The following is a 23,529-nucleotide window of genomic DNA, read 5'->3' as shown; positions in this document are numbered from 1 at the left end:
CCAGTATTCCTGAGGATTTTTATTCATTGAATCTGAAAGTTTATCAAAGATTTTCTTTTTATATTCTATTTTTTTTTCAGTTTTATTAACTTTCTAAATGATTTGAGTAAACAAGAATATTTATGTTTCAGTGAACAGTTAAAGGGATTTTGTCTTAATTCTTTTCCGACTGCATTTATTGACTTTTTATATTCATATACTTCATTATCTGACCATTTTTTTGTTTCTTTTAGAGTTTGGTATACCTCTTACATGTCTTAATGTACAAGATTTTTCTGTTAAGTTGCATAAAATTAAATCAAGCTCACTAGCTGCCTGATCTATCCCATTTTGATTTTCACTATATTTCTTTGTTTCAAAGTTTATAATTCCATTTATAAAATTTTCAGAAGATATAGTTTGAATTAATATATTTTTGGAGTTATCGTTCCACTTATAAGATTTCATTGTTTTCCATTTGTCTTCTGGAAACAGATACTGTTTTTCATTTATATTACATTTAAGAAATATTTCAATTTGTGCATGATCTGAAAGGTAGTTGATTTCATTAGTTTTAAAGAATATTACTGAGGTCAGGAGACTCTTACTTACAATAGCATAATCTACTGTACTCAAGCCATTGGGCGTGAAACATGTAAAATATCCCAAAGAATCACCAATGTATCTGCCATTAAGTATACGTAGTCTTGATGACAAGCATAATTCTAAAAGATTGTTACCCTGTGCATTTAGTATTTTATCTTGGTTATTTCTTTTTAAAAATTGATCCACATCATAATTTTGAGGTAATATATTTTGAGAATGTATATTAAATAGATCTGGGTCATCATTTTCTATAAAATCTGGATGACTGCTCGTGCGGGAGTTAAAATCTCCTATTAAGGCAATTTGTCCTTTGTTTGAATATGTACTTATTTCTTTTTCTAACTGGGTATAGTCATTTTCATAATGAGTGGAAATTACAGGGGGGATATAAACAGCACACAAGTATAAGTCATGTGTAAGGCCAAAATTTTTTTTGTCTAATTTAAGCCATAGCCTGTTTTGTGAATTTGTACCTTCTTGAATATGGGAAATCCCTTTGGAGTATATTTTTTCATAGTATACTAGTATCCCACCACTATGTCTTTTTGCTTTCTTTTTCTTTTTTCTTATTTTAGAAAAGGTATTAAAGCCAGGGATATTATATTCTTTACATTCTCCTTTCCAGGTTTCTAATAAGATATTTATGTCACTTTTTATACTGTTAAGAAAAAATCATCATTTGATTTGTCACCAAGACCATGTATATTCCATGCAGATATAGTTAGTTGCTTAATTAATGAGTTCTGATTCATTATAAATCCAAAATTGAAATATATGGCTAAAAACTAGCTTTAAAGCATAATGATATATCTATAACATTATTATAATCATGTGTAAGTCTACATTTAAAAACTCATAATAGTATAATACATCTGTTTGAAAGTATGCATTAAAAATAAAAAGGTATTCAACTTATTTAAGCTAAGTATCATAAAAAGAGGGATAACTCTTTCTAAATTTTCTTTATTCCAGATCTTTGAGAGAGACAATACTGTGTTACAGAATAACCCTTTTTATTTCTTTTCCTTCAGGTTTTTTATTGTATTTCAGAAATCAAAAATAAAAATCTCTATTTCTAATTGAGTATAAAGCATTATCTTTACTGGTTGTTATTACATTTTAGAAAAAGGATTTATGGATGCATGAATATAATATACAATGATGAAGAATATATTAATATAAAACAAATGTAGTACCACTTTACATGTTAAATGGGGGAAATTTTAAGATAAATATAAAGAAACTTTCTTGACAATAAAGTTTTACTATAGTATTTAATATATAGATATAGGAAGATGTGGTGTGAGTGCCAATGAGACAACTCTCCATCCAAATAACAATTTAAAAAGTAAACCATTATAGGTTAAAGTACGGCCTTATACATGTATATTCTTATTATTATTAAAGTAAAATGTATATATAGAGAGAACCATGAAACTTTAAGAAATAAAATTTATATAGAAAACAATAAAGCATTATTTCTCGTTCTTTGTTTTACTGTGATAACATATCACTATATCTTGTTATAATGTCAAACTATGTCAAGATTTTACTGTTTTACAGTATTGCAAAAAATTAATTCTAGCTAATAACATGAATAATAATCTATCAAGCACCACATTCTTTTTATGGTATACTTCTATCAAACAAAAGATTATTTATAAAAAACTATTTTTAAACACCCCAAAACTACATCTTAATCAGTCATTAAGCCATGTTTATTTCTCAGCTGCGTTTTAAAATCAACATTGAACACAAGATTTATCTAAAAACTGTATAAAATGAAGAATAAGATACACTTATTTCCTTACATTTTTCATTTCTTGCAGCATTAATTCTCTCATTGGAAGCAAGCTGTCTGTACTGTCGCTGTATTGTTGACGGTTTACATTTTGGTACTGATTCTGCCAATTTTGATATATATTTTGGTTTTGCCTATTGTTGTCATTTTGCCAATTTTGCTTGTTATAACTCATATTTCTATTTTGTGTATTATAATCCTTTGAATTTCTATTGTAAAAGCTATGTTTGTACCCTATATTATCTGCTGTGTTTTGATAAGGTCTATTTCAATAGTTTTGGTTTCTATATTGGTTGTCTGGACTTCTCTGCTTTGTATCTGTTACAATACCAAGTAATGGGTTAGTAATTTTCTTGATCCATTTCACCATGATTCCTACTCCTACCTCATTAAGATGAATTCCATCAGTATAGTCTGTTGTTCTCATATTACTATATTCTACCAGTTGTATGTTTTCGTCAAAACAGTAATCTTTAAGTAAAGTATTATACTGACGTCGTTTCTCTTCAAATTCTTTAGACTGATCTCGGTCTCTTAAAAAACGAGGTAGAATTTCTGCGAGAATGATCTTAGTTGCTGGTAGTATTCTTCGTGTTGTTGCTACTAGATATTCTACTTCTTTTAGTACACAATCAGCTTGTTTTCTTTCAAGATCATTTGATCCTATTTGAAAAAGTACATTTTCTGCACTTACTTTTTCTAATTTGATAAATTGTGTAGCGCCAAATACTGTTTTGTCTCTCAGTGTATTAATTCGTGTATTTTTCTTTCTATATATCCTTCTGCCATTCAAGTCTTTAACTATTGATGAACCTATTATCCAAAGATTAGCTTTGAGAGTATTTTCATCTGTTGAATTTTGTGTACTTCTAACACTTTCTCCTTTTTCTTGAGAATTTTCAAACGTGTTATGATCAATTTCACTTTCATCATTTCTAAAATCTTGCGATTGATCATTGTGAGATACTGGTGTGTCATGTGACTTACACATTTGCTTTTTCCTTAAATCTGAATCAATTTTGTCTATTTTTTGTTAGTTTCTCTTGTTTCTGCCTGATGTACTCTTAACTCTTCAACAACGCGGTTCATGTTCACGGCATTTGCAGTCTGTGCTAATAGTTTGTGAGTTACTTCTATTCTGTTGAGAATAACCAATGAATCTTGCTATATTTTCTGTGAATTTTCACATCTGTCTAAATCCATCTTAATATTTTCTCCTAACCATGCTAACTGCCTGGCTACTGTTGACATAGGTTCACTATTTATGTTGGTATTTAAATTCTGAACAACTTTTTCTAATTTTTCTACGTCAGATTTAAGTTTTGTAATTTCTGAGAATTTTTCATCCATTTCATTACATACTTGAAGGACCTCATTTATTTTAGAATCCTTCTCTATTAATTTACGTTCGATTGAGTGCAAAACTTGTTTTATATCACTTATCTCTTTTTCTTTAGATTCATCTCGAGCTTGGAAATTTATTTGTTCTTTATCTGACATTGTTTCTGAAGTTTTTTGTCTTTCTCTAGGTTTTCAGAAACTATGATTATTTGTTCTTTATCAGACATTGTTTCTGAAGTTTTTTTGTCTTTTCTAGGTTTTCAGACACTGTTTTTGAATAACTAGTTTCTTCGTGTTGTTCATCAGATTGCATGCTAAGATCAACATTTACTGTCACCTTGTTTGAGGAATTATTTTGTCCTTCGTCCTTGAAAGGTTCATAAAGTGTTACCTTTGCAAATAGCTTATCCACATTCGGATTATCTCCCTTTGTCCGTTGGCTAACCAAATTGTCAATTACCAACCATATCTCTTTGTATTCATTTTCTAACCATGTGTCAATAGTTTTACCCTGAATCATTGCATTTGTCGTGGTGTAAAAGAGAGTAACTACTAACAAGTTTGTATTATTGAATGATATTTCAACAGCTGATTTGTACAGCAAATCTGTTGGTGATTTCCACTGGAAGGGCTTTTGTTCATCGTTAATGTTAATTGATTTTGATTTAATGTAAAAATCTTTCCATTGTACATCGTAATTTGGATTGTCACCCAATATTTTAAAGTATCGGATAAGCAGTGCTCGTCGCCAGAGTAGTAAAGTGTCCTTGTTAAGCTTAAAAGTTGCTTGTGATTCCCCCCTTACAATTTGATGTATGGGGCTTTTGCTGGACCTCGGAGCTTCAGGTGAATTTGATGCCATTGTGACGTCTAGGGTTGAATATATATATATATATAAAATATAAAACACGTGTTTTGGGTTAGTTCATAAAATTTACTTTTTGTGTGTTTTCGGCCATATTTCTCGTTTTTAAGCCTTTTTAGTCTTCTGCCACATTTGGGACATGGGGGTCGCCATGATACCGAAAGTCGATCAATATGATATATTGATTAATATCGCATTATAGATTTCAATAATATTTATTTAACTTTTTTGTAAAATATAGTTATGAATCTTTAAAGGCTTTAAATATTGAAATACTCTATTAAATAACAAAAACGTTCTGACTATGTATATCCCATCCGGTCAATATCCTGTCACAATCCAGGCAATCGTACTGTCATAAGTGTTACCCCAATATATCGCTGAAAACAATGCAGGGTAAGTGGGTGGACGAAATCCTATATATTGGTGAATTTACTTATCAATTATATTAAGTTGATTAATTATTTCAAATATAATAATTCATAAAAACTTTTGAATACTTAATTGATTTAAGATTTTTCCATATCTTATTAGCAATTGACCCGTCCATAATTTCAAATCATGTGACACGCCATACTCCCGGTTAATTACGGGAACCACCATCACATGATAAGAAAAACAACATTCTTATAATAAAAAAAAAACACATTCTTATAATAAAAAAAACTTCTAATAATAAAAAAAAAAACAACACAAAACCTTCCAGTTTTAATCTTCATGAGTGAACATGTAAAATGTCCCACAAACTATACCATAAAATCAGTACAGGAATATAAAAAGTATTAAAGAACAAACGGTGTGATTGATAACAAAACAGGAGTAATATATAACAATCGTTAAAAATATCCATATTGTAACAACTGAAAGCAAGCTTAACACCCGTAGCATGCATGTTGATATTAACATTTTGCGCTGAAAAACTGTACAGAGTTTCAATACAAACAAAATATTTTTGTTATATAAATGAGAATAAATAGTCTCGATTCAAATAAGTGATTTCATTTTAATCTCGAAATATGCCAGACATTTTGACTGAAACACATTTATTTGGGTCGATGATTACTTGTAAGAATACATGTAAGTGGTTACATTCATTACGAAATATGTTGTCTTAATTGCCTCGAACTATGAATTAACGAATTGGTTTTATCATAGAAGCCCCAAATTTATAAAGTGCTATTGGTACTTTGCTAGGAAACATCATATGCGTTTGATTTAATCAAATTTAAGATTATACTATATACACTTTCGTTGATAAATTTCGTACGATGATCTACATATTTTTATTTCGTTATCTTACAGCTATAAATCACGGTGTATAAATATTATTCTGTTAAAGAGAAAATCAAATATTCCTAAATATAGAATAATCGTTGGCGTATTAAATGAAAATTTGGCTAAAATCATATAAATAACAGAACACTTATATTACTATTATGTTGACTCTCTTTAATATAGGTTGTCTTCATTGTTTAAAACAGGGGCGAAAGATACCAAAGAGACAGTCAAACTCATAAATCTAAAACAAACTGACAACGCCATGGCTAAAAATGAAAAAGACAAACAGAAAAACAATAGTACACAGGACACAACATAGAAAACTAAAGAATAAACAACACGAACCCCACCAACAACTAGGGGTAATCTCAGGTGCTCCGGAAGGGTGAGCAGATCCTGCTCTACATGCGGCACCCGTCGTGTTGCTTATGTGATTACAAATCCGGTAAATATTCTAATTCGGTAGGTCAAATTCATGAAAGGGAAGGGGATTGTTGTTACGACGTAAGGAACATATCCGATATCATTTGTGAAACGGTTATTCCATAACGGTCAACCCACTCGTGATGGCGTCCGTTAAATTTACCAAGGAATGATTTCAACTTCACCATTTGAAACTCTTAGTTTGATAACTTCCTTGTGAGCAGTAACCCTCTATCAAGAAAATCATGATATGAAATGCAAGCACGGGAATATCGTATCAATTGGGAGATATATACCCCGTATGCAGGTGCTGCTAGAATGTTGCTACTTAGAAATAGAAAGTTCACAATTGGAAAACTGAAATCATCTCTTTTGTCGTTAAGTTTTGTCTTCTTTGTCTTTAAATGGAGAGATGAAAAAGTTGTTGATTAATTCACAAGAAAACTACTGGATTTGCAATGAATATATATAGATAATGTAAACCAACCAATTTTCGCGACAGCTTCATTTTCGCAAAAATTAATCGCGAATTTATAACCCTGATAACTACAAAAAGTAAAGTTTATAATCGCGAATAAAAACCGTGACGAATTGGTTTAGAAAGGCCTATACGCTAAATAAATTATGCGCGAAAATAAGTTGGTCTACATTATATATCAACGTAATGAAGTATGAACAAATACACAAATAAATACATCCAATGGAAATGCATACTCACGTAAAACATGAAAATTACCTTGACAACGTCTTCCTTGATAACGTGGTTTGCAAGAACAGGCACCATTAATAGCTTGGCATCTACCAAAGACTGATCCTCTGTGGTCACAGTTACAAGGTTGGCATTTTATTCCCATTGAACATTTAGAACTCTCTTTGCATTCAAATGTTCCATTACAGCATCGTTTAAAACATGTTTTGTTCTCCACCTTATCTCCTTTACAATGCTTCCCTTGTCCTTTTTGTGGCAGGACTATGTATCTTGATCGTTCTTGTCTCCCTCCAATTCCACATAATTTGCTACAAGCAGACCAGGATGCCCAGCCACTCCACTTACAGTCTTGTTTTAATTCAATATCACAATTCGTGCCAATAAAATCTTCTTTGCACTGGCATTGACCAGTTTCTGAATTACAAATCGTTGATACTGATCCTGTAGTGTTACAATTGCAGGGTAAACAGTCAGATGATATATTTTGGCATCTTATATATCGAGTCCCTTTTCGAGCATACCCTTTAATGCACTTATTTTCTATGTTCACATTCTTTATCAGATGAAATTGTTCGCAATGAACATTTGTAGAATGGGTTATTTCTGCACTACATGTGGATTCCTTGGTAGATTGTATCTGCTGTTTAACACGTTGCTTAAATAAGCTGAGGACATTTGGAGAATGTCTGCCTAAAACATGGCGAACTTGCAATAAAACGGAAAACCCGTTTGCCTGAGCAATATGAAATAGTCTCCAAAGGTTGTCTATCTTTGATTTGATATCTGATGTGCAAGCCTTATTCTGATAACGTTTGATGACTCTAGTGAGTAACGATTCTGGTTGAAATGTATCATCACCACGTATATAATGAACATATGAGTCTAGTTTGTACAGTGTCTTAGGCAGAACAAAAGCAATTCGCATTAACTTCGATTTTTCATACTTCCGTTTTATATTTGTTTTACATTTTATTATTTTTCTCGCTTCTGCAATCAAGTAATTCATGTCTAAATATGTATTATAAAAATATCCAAGATCAGTATTCGTTTAAACATGTTTCATTATAGTTTTTGCATTTTCTCTTTGAATCATACCATAAGCAATACGTATACACTTCGTGGATGTTATTAACAAATTGGTTGTTAATTTCAGACCAATTAATCCCCTACCTTAGGGACTTGTTTCAAGGTTGACATTACGGCTACTGTATCCATTGCTAAGATGACTTGGTTATGTGTTTGACAGTTTATTCCATCATAATACTGTGGACAACAACACTTATCACGGTTTTCCATTGAAAGGTGGACACATTTGCCATTTTGACATTGAGCTTTACAAACCTTCTTTGAGGAACACTCTTGCACAACTCTTTGTAAGGAGCTTCTGAATTCATACATGTCCTGCGTCCAACTACGTATCTGTGATATGGAATCAGTGCTCGTTTTTGCTAGTTTACCATACACAACCATGATTTGTTCAGCTTTAAAAAGTTTAAAAAGTAAATTCGTGCCAAACTTAAGAATTGTCTCTTCATTGCAACCTGATGTTTCCTTCACTTGCTGAAGTAACGACATCTTTGAAAACCTGGTTCCATTTAAAGTTGTCTGGAAGATGTGCCTATAGTAATCTACGATGTCAAAATCGTTCTTAAACAATTTGATAGTCCACTGCAAGCCTGTCTCACATTCATCTTGGCTTGTACATTTTAATTCTTCCAGTTTCTCCAGGAATCGATTAAGGATTAAAAAACTAAATTCAATGTTTCTGAGTTCGAAGTAAATTTCTCTTAAATCTCTCCCAAACCCCCTGTCGGTTGTTAACTCAAGTTTTCTGTTGATATCAGTGAATGTCTTTTTCAATTCTTTATAGGCTCTTTGATCTGTTTTAGGATTGTACTCCTGGATGAAAGCAGCAAGACTATCCACAGTACCAATAAAATTTGTCAACAAGTTAATATGGTTTAAAACTTTTGACCTCGGTTTGGTGTTAAATATATCAACAAGATGCCTCCCATCCGCTAACCCAATTTTGATTTGACTCTTCCATTTCTCCCTTAAGGATATTTCTTCTCCAAAGACAAAGCATCCTATTAGACTCCACAAACAGCTGATGACAATGAATATTTGCATCTTGCTGGGATACAATGTATATTTTAAAAATAAGTAGCATAGGTTTATATACATAAACACATTCCATACTGCTGTGAAGCAATATTCCAGGAGTACCTGCATATTGGATAGTTTTAAATAAGTACACCCTCAATATGCACGTGATGTAACGGAACTAAGGAAACGTCTTTTGAATTCACTTAAAAATCTATTATACTATCAAGGTTTCGTTACTTATTTGATTAACACAAAACTTCGAGCAATGCTGAAATCTCACCAAGCTAGTTTATGGTGATCATTATTTAGTTCAGTCTCATTTCTCAGACCATCAACATTGTACTTAATCAAAGTGTTTTAGGTTTTCCATGTTTCCTTCTGTCCCGTAGACAATAATTCAATATCAACCTTTTATTAAGCAAACTTTAACCATCACTGCTAAAAGAATTTTAGTAAGGGAATATTACCAAACTAAAACATTCTTTGAACATACACTTAGAAATAAAGGACGTTTTTTTTGCAGTTTAATTAAGCTTTAAAATTTGGAAACAAACCAATAACACGAGCATGGGCACACGAACACAGATTTGACTACCAAAACATAGTTGTATCGTCTGTTACGCAATATCTATAGAATATTACATAAAATTGATACAAGGACACCGGTTTGAGGCTGGACAAATAATCGATATGCAAACGCTACTTGTTTTCTATTATGATTTCATCGATGGCATATTATTAATTACATGGATGCTCATGCATGACGAGTTCCAAGTGTCAAGGTTAACATATATCACTTCTAAAGTTTTATATAATCGAAATAACGAGGTTGTATGTCGCGATTCGTGTTTTTGGTCATGTTCAACTTGATGGTTTGATTTAATTGGACATCATTTTCGATTGTTCCCTAAATTTGGTATCTTCATTCTTTTTAGATATAAATCGAAACTTTACTTTTTCTCATCAAATTCTTTAACATTTTGACATCCTTGCCCTTTCGAGCCTTTACAACAACTAGAACGATCATAATGATGATACCATATGGACATTTTAAATGTATAAAAAAAAAACGTGCAACAGAGTGTTTAAAATTACCCGACCATATATCCATATGGTCATGATCATACGCGTATGGTCGAAATACTCATATGGTTCTAAAAATATACTTATAGTTCACTATATAACAGGTATAAAAGGAGATCCCCTAAAGATTTTTAGAGGTTTTTATTAAAGATCGACGAGCAATAGCTATTTCGTTTTGACCATTGAAATTTGCCATATCGACAAACAGTATAGGAAAAAAGGACATAATTTAAGAATGTTGCAATCGGTCTTCATAGCTGTTAAGTGCGTCATCATTGAATTTGAGCATTAGCCAGTAGACACAATACATATAGATGGATAATCGTCTCGAATTACTATTTTCAATTGTATGTCCTTGATATTGTACGGAAGACTTAAAGTGTCTGCTACATACTCAAACTTTATTCCACAAAACAAAATGATAGTGATGAATGAAATTGTTCACATATTTGTCATTTTGTCTGTAAAGGAAGTTGGGTCATAAATATAGTAATGGCTTTTTTTTATCTGTAAAACTAATTTCAATTAAAACATGGCAATTCAGTAAGAAAACTACTTTCCTGAATAATGGGTCTTGTTGTTTTTATTTATTCAGTTGAAATATTACTTTCAAACAACATGAAACATCTGATATAACTCATTAACGTTATATGCGTAAAATGTCTTAGTATTGGTTATTCATTCTTGGAATGTTCGTCTATAGCTATCTGAACAAACGAAATATAACCCGACAAGTTTTCATGCTCAATATGTATAAACATCATTTAAAAGAGTTCCAATATTTTTTTATATTTGAACAAAATATTCATTACATTTGTCTATTTATTTGATATACTGTAAACCAATAGATGTTCGCGACCTTCGTTAGAACAAAATTAACGCGAATATAAATCCTCGCGATAATTTAAAACTTTTCTAGGTAGATTTGTAAATCGCAGAATTTTAAATCGCGCAGAATTGGAATACAAAGGGTTAAACGTGAAATAAAGTATCCGCTATTATAAATTGGTTTACAGTAACTATGGCAATAGTTTTTCACCTGTTAGTTTGTAAGCTAGGCTCTTTATTAATATCTTAAAATATGAGATGGTATCCAGCCTTTGATTTAGCATAGTTATTCTTTCTTCTAACCATACAAAAATAAGAGAGAGCATTTTATTTAATAAAATGTGTTGTATTTAATGTATCCATATATATCATGTATATATATGTTCCCGACCATATGAGTATTTGGACCATACGCGTATGTTCATGACCCTATGGGTGTATACACATATGTGTGGGATCATTTAAAATACTCTGTTGCACATTTTAAAATCTCATCTGACCCGTATATTGCGGTTCACACCCGAGACTTTCTCTCCAAACCCTGGAATTTTTAAAAACCCGCATAAATGTCCCATAAATACATGAGTTCAGCTTTAAAAAAGTTCGTAAGCGTTATGACCTAAGATTATGTTCTCCAATTACCTACATTTTTATTTTATAGGTTGACAGGTATGAAATCTCCATATGGTATCATCACTTTGACCGTTCTAGTTGTCACATCATTATAAAAATACTATATTATCTAAGTCATATTATTATAATACTATGATAAAAAGATTAACTAGATTAAAATAAGCAGTTTTAGTCAGTTAATTTCCTCACTAGTCAAAACTATGATAAGCAAATTGTATATCGATGGTGATTACATATTTGATATACCGAGTGGTTGGCAACATATCTACTTGGAAAGAGAACTTCCGAAGATTTGTTGATGACAAGAAGTCACTGACAAACCCAGGTCATAGTCTTTTTAAGTTTTCTTGTAAATATGGTGCACTGCAGTCATGTTACAATATTTGAGATCGCGAGCTTCTTACAACACCGTAGACACATCTGAATGGCCAAACACCCTGGTAACACTGCTGCTACGAAGGCTAGCCATACATTTACTCACAAGCAAAAAGTGTAACTGAGAACAACCATGCCGTTTAAATGCGGAAATGCTATTGCATGTACCGTGTGGAATGTCAATATTTCATTTATAATCAGCCTTTGATCATGAATCATCGAATCAATACATTTTCATTCAACCATCATTGTTTTTGTTTTGATTTTTTAGATAAAGTTTAGTGTATTATTGTAACGTTTGTAATGTATATTGAAAATATACCTACAATAAAATAGTCCAACTACGCATATGGTCCGCCCCGTTGATAACCAAACGAGTATATAATTATATGACACGATTATATGGGTATACGCATGACCATACGCGTATAATGCCCATGTGCGTATGGTTCAAATACTCATATGGTCTGGAAGATACACATAAATACATGGTTTTGTTTCCTTTTCATATAAACACATTTTTCCGACGTAGTCGGTCTAGTTTCGGTGTGTGCCCTTTGAACTTAAGGACGCTTAACTATGGCAACGCATGCTCGAAATTCCTTTCTATGATTGGACAAGATGCTGTCATGATGGGTGATTTGGTTGTGTTTGAAAAAACGTCTCGTTAATTACATCGTGATAGAAAGCAAGTAAAAAAAAAGTATTTCAACTAGATCTTAAAAAGATTTATGTTTTCATTAAAATAATAGTTTCTCTAATAGCTCTTTCCATCCATGACAGCTGTTTATTCGGGACAATTATATAATTTTTAATGTAAATTGTGTTGTAAGAACGTACATGACGTTTAGAACGCACCTACGCATGTGAGATTTCCTTGGGGTTTTGGGGAATGTAAACAGAATGATACGAGGCCCGAGCTCGAGAATACTGAACACAAACAGAGAAAACGTTATTTAAATGGTAAATCACTTATTTAAATATAATTGGAATATTAACAAAACAATTTGTAACGTTCTTTTGTTGGTAATTCATTGATTTTTAGATAGTTAGAGCATTGTTGTTCTCATAACAAGATGAAGGTATTGAACGGGCTTTTTTGACAAATTAAATTTTTAGGTGTCATCACAATATTATTGTGTATTATTGCCTTAATATAACCAGACTTAGTAAAGAATTTTTTGAAGTTACAATCAGATGGAGATTTAATTAAAGAGGTCCTGCATCATTAAGTCATTGTGCTTCTGAAGGTTATCGAAATGATAGTTTTAAACATAAACTCAAATTTAAATACGTCGGATATCTTTTTTAAAGATAGTTCTTGTTTTAAATTTAGTTCATACGACGGACTCTCTTTGAAATTGATTTAAGAGATTGAATCATTGGTAGGTTATGATGCTTTTATATACATATATGTGTGCGTGTATCAATTTATATACTGCAGCTGTGCTATTTGAGCAGTCAAATTGCATTGACCGTATATTCATATGTGATATACAGTCCCTGACCGTATATCACCTTGTTTATGACGTTGACAATGTGTTTCCGTAGAGTTTTATTCATGACGTCAATAAACATACAGGTTCACGGAAATTTAATGTCGTCCGCTTCAAATTAAGAAATGATGTTTTTTACCCAAAATACTTCATTTAGAACAGTTTTAAGAGCTGCAGTATATAAAAAATAACCATACATTGTCTCGAAATATCAATGTTATTTGTACTCGGCTCGAAACAGGTAGAAATGCTCGGCACAGCCTCGCTTTCTACCTGTTTCTTAGCCTTGTACAAATAACATTGATATTTCGAGACTATGTATGGTTATTCTATATTTAACTTATTCCATACCAAGTAAAGTAATGAATATATATATCATTAGTAACATGGTGTGTTAGTGACCTAATACCATTTGTATGCATGGGGTCAGTGAATTCCATATGACACTTTTTAAGCTTTAAGGGGTTATTTAAGATATACTGTTCGGAAAACTCTCAATACCATTTAAAATTGTAAGGATCAAAACAAAAACCCCAAGAGTGGTCATACGTGTAACACTTATTGCATGTAAAAAGTCAGAAATATGACGGTTGCATTCTATTCGTTCCGTAGATTGATAAGGGTCACATTTGACCATGTCAGTAGTTATATAATCTCTCTTTTTTAAATTTCCCTCGGTATTTTGTTTTTATTATTTTTTATTTTGAAGTCATGCAACTTAAAAGTGCTAATATTTTTTTGTCTCTTCAAACAGCTGTTATTTCTTTATCGAGATGTGAATTAACAGCAACTTATGGCGTACACGAACTTCAAAACATGCTTGCTATCGATATCCTAATTATTTCCCTAATTTTAGGAAACAGAACGGGTGTAGTGGTTTGAATTGTAGTTACATAATAAACTATATTTAGTTGTCTAGTAGAAAATGTTAAATACTCACCAATTGTTGTTTTTTTTTCAAAACATTAGATATTTTCTGAATGTTGCCACGTAACGTTTCGTGATGACAGTAATTAATATTTATTTTAACTATTCCAAAGAGATAAGATTTCAAAAACATAAATATCAATATGTTAGCTTTTATATGTAACATTATAATTGTAAGTACTACTTGTATGTGAAATACCAGGAGATACAAATTTTTATAGTTATAAAAATATTGATTTGTTGATAATAAATATCCCAAATTAACAATTGTGACAAAGTGTACCACTAATGATGCAAGACGCATGGAGTTTATTATGTTGATTTTTGTGAAGTGTTCAAAGCTTCTCCCATTTAAAAAAAGAAAGACTTAAATGTGACACTTTAGTTTATGTCAAGTCCTTTTTGTCTTTCCAATAACAACACTGAATATAATCATATAAATTTGGTACTTTTTATAAGAAAGTGTAAAAAAGCAGCTTCACTTCAACAGATAACTTTTATGTCAAATTTAGACTCAATGCTCTTCAACTTTATACTTGTTTTAATTGCTTTATAACTATTTTGATATGAGCGTCAGTGATGAGTCTCATGTAGACGAAACGCGCGTCTGGCGTATGAAAATTATAAGCCTGGTACCTTTAATGATCTTTGATAACTATTTACACCACTGGGTCGATGCGACTGTCGGTGGACATTTCGCCCCCGAGGGTATCACCAGCACAGTAGTCAGCACTTCGGTATTGACATGATTATCAGTTATATGGACTTTGTTTAATGAAATATTCGATAATCCGCAAGTAACCGTTGAAGAATCTGTTTTTTTCTCTTATGGTTACATTTGCATATTAAATAAAAAACGAAAACTCCTTTGAATGCCTGAGCATTTTTGATTACTCTATGCACTTACGAAATGATGTGCAAACACTTCACAAATGCATCTCTGGAACAAATAAAATCAAACATTAATAAAAGACCTCTGTGTACATCGGATTAATAAATTAGATATTTCCTAATGTGTCGCAACAGCTAATTGCACATCGACGTCAGTTCGATATGTTTATACAGAGCTTTGGTCAAACACATGCTTTTCAGTAAAATGTTTGATTCATATTTGATATCTTTTAAACAATATTCATGTATTATGACAGAAGGCAGCGTTTTACATTATGATATTATAATTTTGAAACTAAGTGTAGTATATAATGTTTAATATGAAGACATATATAAGTATGCTACATGTACATCTTAAATTATAATTCCGTTTGTCATGTTTTCTTAAGTGATACTTTTCTTAGACATTGCATGTGAACACAAAAAAAATATTATAGCGAAAGTCCAAATAACTGTCAATTCCTTGATACTAATGGAGTGAAGCCCCTTTGAGTACTAAACAACGTTCGAAAACTCGTTGATAATGTAAAGATGAAGAAAAAAAAACAGCTATCCGATTCATTGTTAAAAGCAAACCTAGCAAAATATTGATCATATCAGGGATTATAAAGTACTTTATACATAATACTCTTTTATATTTTAAAGAAGGATTTACATAGGAAAACTTTTTCCTGTCCTTTATTGCCAGCGGCAACAACAATCAATCGAAATAAATTCCGTGAAAGGTATCAAATACGAAAATTAAAGGACAGACACTACCATTGTAATACAAAAAAAAACAAATAACAAATAATCCACATGAACACTTTATTATAAAATACACGTGTGGTACTAAAAGGTTAAATTAGGTAGGAATTTCTTTCTACTCAAAAAACAGATCCTCTTAGAATGTTGTTTTCTACAATTGTTTACATTGACATAAAAGATGGAATGCATACATTGTCTGTGTTCTAGCAAGAACAAATTTGTTCTTAATATCACATTCAAAAGTAGGTAAAAGACCGGTGAAATTCTTAATTGAATTGATATTAAAATACACTAATATCGATGTATGATAGAAATCCACAGATATCAAATATAAAATATACCAGTTTACAAAAACGAGTCGCCTAAGTTGAAAATTAAACACAATCTTAAATAAAATCAGCCAATACCTTAACTGTCCCCAACACTCGGTATGGGCTTGTATTCCAGTGGTTGTCGTTTGTTGCTGTGTATCATATTTGTTAATAAGTTCGTTATTTTGTACATAAATGAGGCAGTATTGTTTTTCGTTTGAATTGTATTACATTTGTCATTTCTGGGCGTATTATCGCTGAGGCTACCGGTATGCACTAAGGATTTTAGTCATTGTTAAATGCCATACGGTGACCTTAACTTAATAATGTGTCTTTCGTTTGATCTCTGGTTGAGAGTTGTGAACTTTCCATTTCTAAGTAGCAACATTCCAGCAACACCTGCATACAATGTACGGGGTATATATCTCCCAATTGATACGATATTCCCTTGCTTGAGTTTCCTATCATGATTATCTTGATAGAGAATTGCTGCTCACAAGGAAGCTATTAAACCAAGAGTTTCAAATGGTGAAGTTGAAATCATCCCTTTGTAAATTTTACGGACGCCATCACGAGTTGGTTGACCGTTATGGAATAACCGTTTCATAAATGATATCGGATAAGTTCCTTACGTCGTAACTACAATCCCCTTCCCTTTCATGAATGTGACCTACCGCATTATACTATTTACTCGATTTGTTATCATATAAGCAACACAACGGATGCCACATGTGGAGCAGGATCTTCTTACCCTTCCGGAGTACCTGAGATCACCCCTAGTGTTTGGTGGGGTTCGTGTTGTTGATTCTTTAATTTTCTAAGTTGTGTCATGTGTACTATTGTTAGTCTGTTTTTTCTTTTTCATTTTTATCCATGGCGTTGTCAGTTTGTTTTAGATTTATGAGTTTGACTGTCCCTCTGGTATCTTTCGTCCCTCTTTTGTCTCATTAGCAATCAAAAAGTATAATAACAAAATTGCTGAACCCCGAGGAAAATTCAAAACAAAAAATCACTAATCAAATGGCAAAATCATAAGCTCAAACAAACCAAACGAATGGATAACAACTGTCATACTCTTCACTTGGTACAGGTATTTTGTTATGTAGAAAATGATTTATTAAACCTGGTTGTAAAACTAGCTAGACCTCTTACTTGTATTACAGTCGTATAAGAATGGCATTAAATTAACAACTATGCGTGAACAAAAAAAAACAGACACAAACAAAGCATTGCCCAATTCATGTTTTTCTCATACTGTTTATGACGACTTTACACTAATTCATTGGAAGTTAGATTTGTACTGATTGATAGTTTAGTCTTAAATGCATGATTTTTGTTTTTAGTTTGTGGCTTTAAAATAACTGTCAGTTACTGCACGTACTCGATGATCAGTACTTAGTGTTGTTTTTTTGTGATATACAAGTGCCCTGACACGTGCACTCTGTGTTTTGTTATATGTATTTCTTTTTGCATCTTTTTTCAACTGATTTTAATAGTTTCATCTTATGGTGTACTGTTACGTCGCTGTACCAAGTTGGGATCTCACTAACACGTTTAAACCCGCCATTTTCTGTATTATGAAGCTGTTCTAAGAAACATCTGTATTGTGTTACGCATTGGTCCCTTCGAACGTTGGATAATGGGTACCAACATCTATTAATTGACAATACAGTCCAGTTGAAAGCAAATATCTCAGAAAAAAAATATCATTCAGTATTCCAGTTGTGAACGTACACGATATTCCAGAGCATATATTTCTTAACACGCTTGGCTATTGAACCAAACAGGTGATGAAATTCATATCAACCCTTTACAATTTTAACGATCAACATAGTGGGAAATTTTGTTCACAGAAAATAATTCGAATTAGCCTTATCAAATAGTTACATGAACAATGATGGGTGCCTTTTTTTTTAGGAAAATCTTCTAATATAACTGTTGCATCTGAATGCACATTCGGTTTGTAGAAATGTTCGTGTTGCTCAGTCTTTAGTTGTTCATGTTCTTTCTTTTTGTGTGTACTTAATTTTTTGTTTATCTTTTTTTTTTGCCATGGCATCGTCAGACAGAGTATTTTTGAATTGATAGTTTGAATATACCAAATTTGTATGTTTCGTGTGTTTCTGTGTTTCTCTGTCCTGTATGTTTGTCCATTTATTTGTGTTGTTGTCCCCTGCATCTAATATTGTCGTTTTCATATTATATTTTACATTGCCATAAAAGTGGCAGGTTTGAATAACGACAAAACTAGTTCAACCCACCATTTTGTCTTACCATGTCCTGTACCAAGTCAGGAAAATGGCCAATGTTATATTATAGCTAGCTCCTGTGTGTGTTGCAGTTTAGTGTTGTTGTTCTCTTCTTATATTGGTCTTATATTCCCTCAGTTTAGTATGTTACTCATATATATTTTATCTCAATCGGATCATGAATTTCGAACAGCGGTATTCTACATTATTACTTTTGCTTTTATTTACTACATCTTTCTGAGGAGGAACGATTGAAAGAAAACTAAATGTTTTTACGGACACTTCTTCAAATTTCGAATACGATGCGCCAGTGTCTCAACTCACAACGGAATTGTTTACACAGTCTAGGATCTTCATGTTAGGATACCAATATTGACATTTTTGTGTTTAAACTGATTGTGTCCTATTCCTGATTGTGATAGTTTGATTAAATGCTTACTGATGCTGTGGGTGTTTCGTTTATAACAAGAGAATATCGTGTTGTCGAGGCATCCACCTTAGACCAGTTTTGAGTTGATTCCCGCGGTATTTGTTTGTTACCTTGATTTAAACATAAGGTAAAAAGTAAAATCACAAAAATACAGAACTGAGAGGAAAATCAATTCGGAAAGTCCATAATCACATGGCAAAATCAAAACACAAAACGCATCAAAAATGAATGGACGAGAACTGTCATATTCCTGACTTGGTACAGCCATTTTAAAATGTAGAAACTGGTAGATTAAACCTGGTTCTATAGCGCTAACCCTCTCACTTTATAATGACGAGTCTTTTGTAGACGAAACGCGCTTCTGGCGTATATACAAAATTTAGTCCTGGTATCTATGATGAGTTTATTTGCAAATGAAAATAATAGTTCATTGGATAGTGTTCACATAAAGAAGAACAAGCACAAAATGGCATTACGACAGCACAAAATCGTAATATACAAGTTTTACGATAAACGATCATCCATATGTCGTAGTACTCTTTCCTATACAACGTAAACCAACAGGCCTTATGTATCTGCATTTTTTATTCATCACTATACATTATAAGTGTGATGAAATGCCACTGTACTTATACATCCCGTGGGTATGCTATTGTGAAACATATGTGTACGGTTGTGTTTCATTTTGCTTTGTACTTTGTCTATTTGCCTTTTTATGCTTATTTGATATGCATAGCATTGCATAAGGTGGCTATGTACTTATACATATCGTAATTGTGTTATTGTACTATGATATTTTTTTGTATTTTTGTCTTTAATTCATGCTAACATGATTGGTCTGTATGCCATTGTGTGCTCTTTTGTTTCTTATTTGTTGTGGTAAAGGTTATAACTCAATGTTGACTGCTGTACTCTTATTTTTGACATTTTTACCTAATATTTCTGGTTGCCTTGTTCACAGTAGTTATCCATTCGTTTGATGTGTTTTATCTTTTGATTTTGCCATTTGATTAAAAAATCAGAAACCACGGATTCTCTTTACCCAGGCACAGATTACCTTAGCCGTATTTTGCAAAACGTTTTGAAATTTTGGTACCTCAATGATCCTCAACTTTGTTCTTGTTTGGCTTTTTTAATATTCAATGTTGAGTCTTATGTAGACGAAAGGCGCGTCTGGCATACTAAATTATAATCCTGGTACTTTTTATAACTATTGAGGACATTTCGTTTTCAATATTCCTCAGAGTTCAGTGTTTTTGTGATTTTACTTTTTGCTTGTTTTTAAAAATATTATGAAAAGTTGTCACTGTTCATTTTATCTCACGTTATGTCCCTTTGTACATGTTGTAAAAGGATGAATCAACAGAACTTCACATAATGTGTGCAAATGTTTAACTAAGCGATAAAAACGTGTATTGGTACATGAAGGAATTAATTGTTTCAATTCAAAACTTTATCGAATAAAAAGAAAACAAATGGTTCAACACAAAACTCCAATTGACTGCAATACTTTTATTGATGTAAAAGCAATTGAAAAATATTTCATCAAATCGTAGTTAAATTTTAAGCATTGAAAATAACGACTTTTTAAATTTTACATTAAATCACCTTAAATCAAAACTTCCTTTCATCCGGTTGTTCCTTTTTGAAGTGAAACCTATCAGTCCGTATGTGGCTGACTCGTGCCAGTAGCCTTTAATCTAAAAGTTGTGGTTTTTGCTGTATTTCATATTTGTTCTTCTTTAATAAAGGTTTTGTATATAGATGAGGCCGTAGTTTTCTCGTTTAAATTGTTACATATAAGTCATATTGATGCCTTTTATTGCTAACTATGCGGTATTGGCTTCGCAACTGTTAATGGATGTACGGTGACCTAAAGTTGTTAGCTTTTGCGTCATTTGGTTTCTGGTGGAGAGTTGTCACGTTTAAAATCATATCACATCTTCTTATTTTTCTATCATTTAAGGGGTAAAAAACTCTATATAACTTTATAAACACTTGTAACCAATTTCAATTTGACATGTACAAATTTTAATCCGGTTTTCTATGATGAGTTTTTTTATAACCGCTTTGTCGATGAAACTGCTAGTGGAGTTATAATTCACCGAGGGTATCAACAGCCCAGTAGTCAGCACTTATGTGCTGACATGAATTATCATTGATATGATCATATTTATAAATTAACTGTTTACCAAACTTTTGAACTTTTGAAATACTAAAACTTTTCTACATCAGGAATAGATAACCTTAGCTGTATTTTGCAAAATATTTCGGAATTTTTGTCCTCAATGCTCTTCAACTTCGTACATTATTTGGCCTTTTAAACATTTTTTTTTTCGAGCGTCACTGATGAGTCTTTTGTAGAAGACACACTCGGTTGGCGTAAATAAAAAATTGAATCCTGGTATCTATGATGAGTTTATTTATTGTAGTTATTTATGCTGCCACTTTAAATATTAATAGTGTTGTTGAATACAAGAGACAAATATGTTCGAACTAATTTTGTAAAGGAAGCAGGATGCAGACATTCGTTTGATATTGGGGTATAGACGTAGGTTCATGCAAATTGCTCAATAACAGTAGAGAAAAACGCAAAACAAAATGATTCATAGTTAATTCCTGATAGATATTCATTTAAACTCAAAACCGAGTTGCAGTAAATATTTAAATAAAAGTAGCTTCAAACGCTGACTTTCAAATGGCTGTTTAATCAACAATAATAATTTATCGAGGCAGATTAAAAGCATTTTAACAAAAAAATGTGTGTTCAATAATTTAGAAAAAAATTATTTCTAATTTAGAACTTATTGTCCGTTCAAAAACATATTTTGACGTCCAATTAACGAAAAAAGATGTTCGATGCAGATGTTATACTAGTAAAACAAATTAAGCTTTGATATTGTCACAAGAACTAAATGTGTAAAATAAGTGGAAGGTATACACATTTACATGCGTATCATCATGTTTGATGTTTTAATATCGTCATATGTTCCCTTCCAGTGATACCACGAAATTCCTGCAGTCCCTGTTCCTTTATAGTGACCATTTAGGTTAGAATAATAACAGCCACCATACCACCAACTCCCCTTACATGCAACTGCACAATTTCCTCTATTGTCATCCTTTGTACTGAATGTCCTACCGCTATGATAGGTTAAACTGTCACCTTGATAGGACAAATAATAAACTTAAAATTGTGAACAAATACATTAATGTCATAAGCTCCTTTAGATATGGAAAATGAAGCAAATTTGAGAGTTACTAAAATGTGTCAAGTGGAGATTTATAAATATGTAAAAAAAAAAGTTTTCCTCATTTTCTCTGTCCCTATCAACATGATCAACAGTTCAAACATAGATTCCATAGTTAGTTTTGAAGCAAAGGTATATTCCGACGTGTAGTTTGATTTTCCGGAAACTGTTTTCATATATTCTTTTAGATATAAGAAGATGTGGTGTGAGTGCCAATGAGACAACTCTCTAACCAAATAACAATTTATAAAAGTAAACCATTGTAGGTCAATGTACGGCCTTCAACACGGAGCCTTAGCTCACACCGAACAAAAAGCTATCAAGGGCCCCAAAATTACTAACGTAAAACCATTCAAACGGGAAAAACAACGGTCTAATGTATATAAAGAACGAGAAACGAGAAACACGTATCAATTACATAAACGAACGACAACGACTGTATATCAGATTCCTGACTAAGGACAGGTGCAAACATTTGCAGCGCGATTTAACGTTTTAATGGTATCAAACATTTTCCCTTTTTCTGAAACAATAGCATAATTTGTATTTGATTTTATTTTATGGTGCAAGGTGAGGTGTTAGTTGTGGTTATTTTACTAGTTTTTCCCCTCTGTCGTTTTGTAATGCCAGTTTTGGGGTTTGTTTTACTAGTTTTACTCTTCTGTTGTTTTGTAATGTCTTTTGTGTTATGTAAGTTGTTTATTACTCAGTTCTGATCTATTTTATTAAGCTAAATGCAACTGGTTTGAACTGTGTTTTTTCCTGTTGTTTCACCACTGGCGGCCCAGGTTTAAGGTAGGATTTAGTGCTCACGCAACCATATTTGATCCCGAATAATAATTTACATCTTATACGTTTGTCCCAAATCACGAAACCGTATTTCAGTGGTTGTAATTGGTTAATTTCAGTCGTTTCTCATTGTTGAAAGCCGTACGGTAGTCTATAATTGTTCTTGTCAGTTCATTTGAATTCTGATAGTGTTTCTAATTTGAAATAATACCAATTCTCCTTATGTTTTTGAAGGAATTCATATTAAGCTCAATCACTCCTATTAAGAGTAAACTAAAATTTTAGGTAAGAAAAAATTGTATGTAGATCTTGTCTTGTTGATTATAACTGCTATTCAAACTGTCTAATTTTTTAATCGTTACGATATTAAAGGTGAAAACCCTAAAAGGGTAAACATCGTCATTAAAGCGC

General features: G+C 32.0%; 1 protein-coding gene across 2 annotated transcripts in view; it reads right to left on the bottom strand.

The window, feature by feature from the left end:
* The window catches only part of LOC134699223 (SE-cephalotoxin-like), a 52,527-nt gene that overhangs the window by 19,877 nt on the left and 9,121 nt on the right, over nt 1-23,529 (bottom strand). Inside the window, exon 5 of one of the 2 annotated variants that reach the window (XM_063560833.1) lies at nt 21,898-22,244. The exons of the other annotated variant lie outside the window; for it this stretch is intronic. Coding sequence (XP_063416903.1) covers nt 22,024-22,244 — 221 coding nt within the window. The 3' untranslated portion in view covers nt 21,898-22,023. Of the gene's footprint in view, nt 1-21,897; nt 22,245-23,529 lie in introns of those variants that run through there. 2 annotated transcript variants of the gene reach the window in all.

This window comes from Mytilus trossulus, unplaced genomic scaffold, assembly GCF_036588685.1.
Source record: "Mytilus trossulus isolate FHL-02 unplaced genomic scaffold, PNRI_Mtr1.1.1.hap1 h1tg000050l__unscaffolded, whole genome shotgun sequence".
Taxonomy (NCBI): domain Eukaryota; kingdom Metazoa; phylum Mollusca; class Bivalvia; order Mytilida; family Mytilidae; genus Mytilus; species Mytilus trossulus.
The sequence above is the reverse complement of the archived record's forward strand: the minus strand, read 5'-3'. Positions and strand labels throughout refer to the sequence as shown.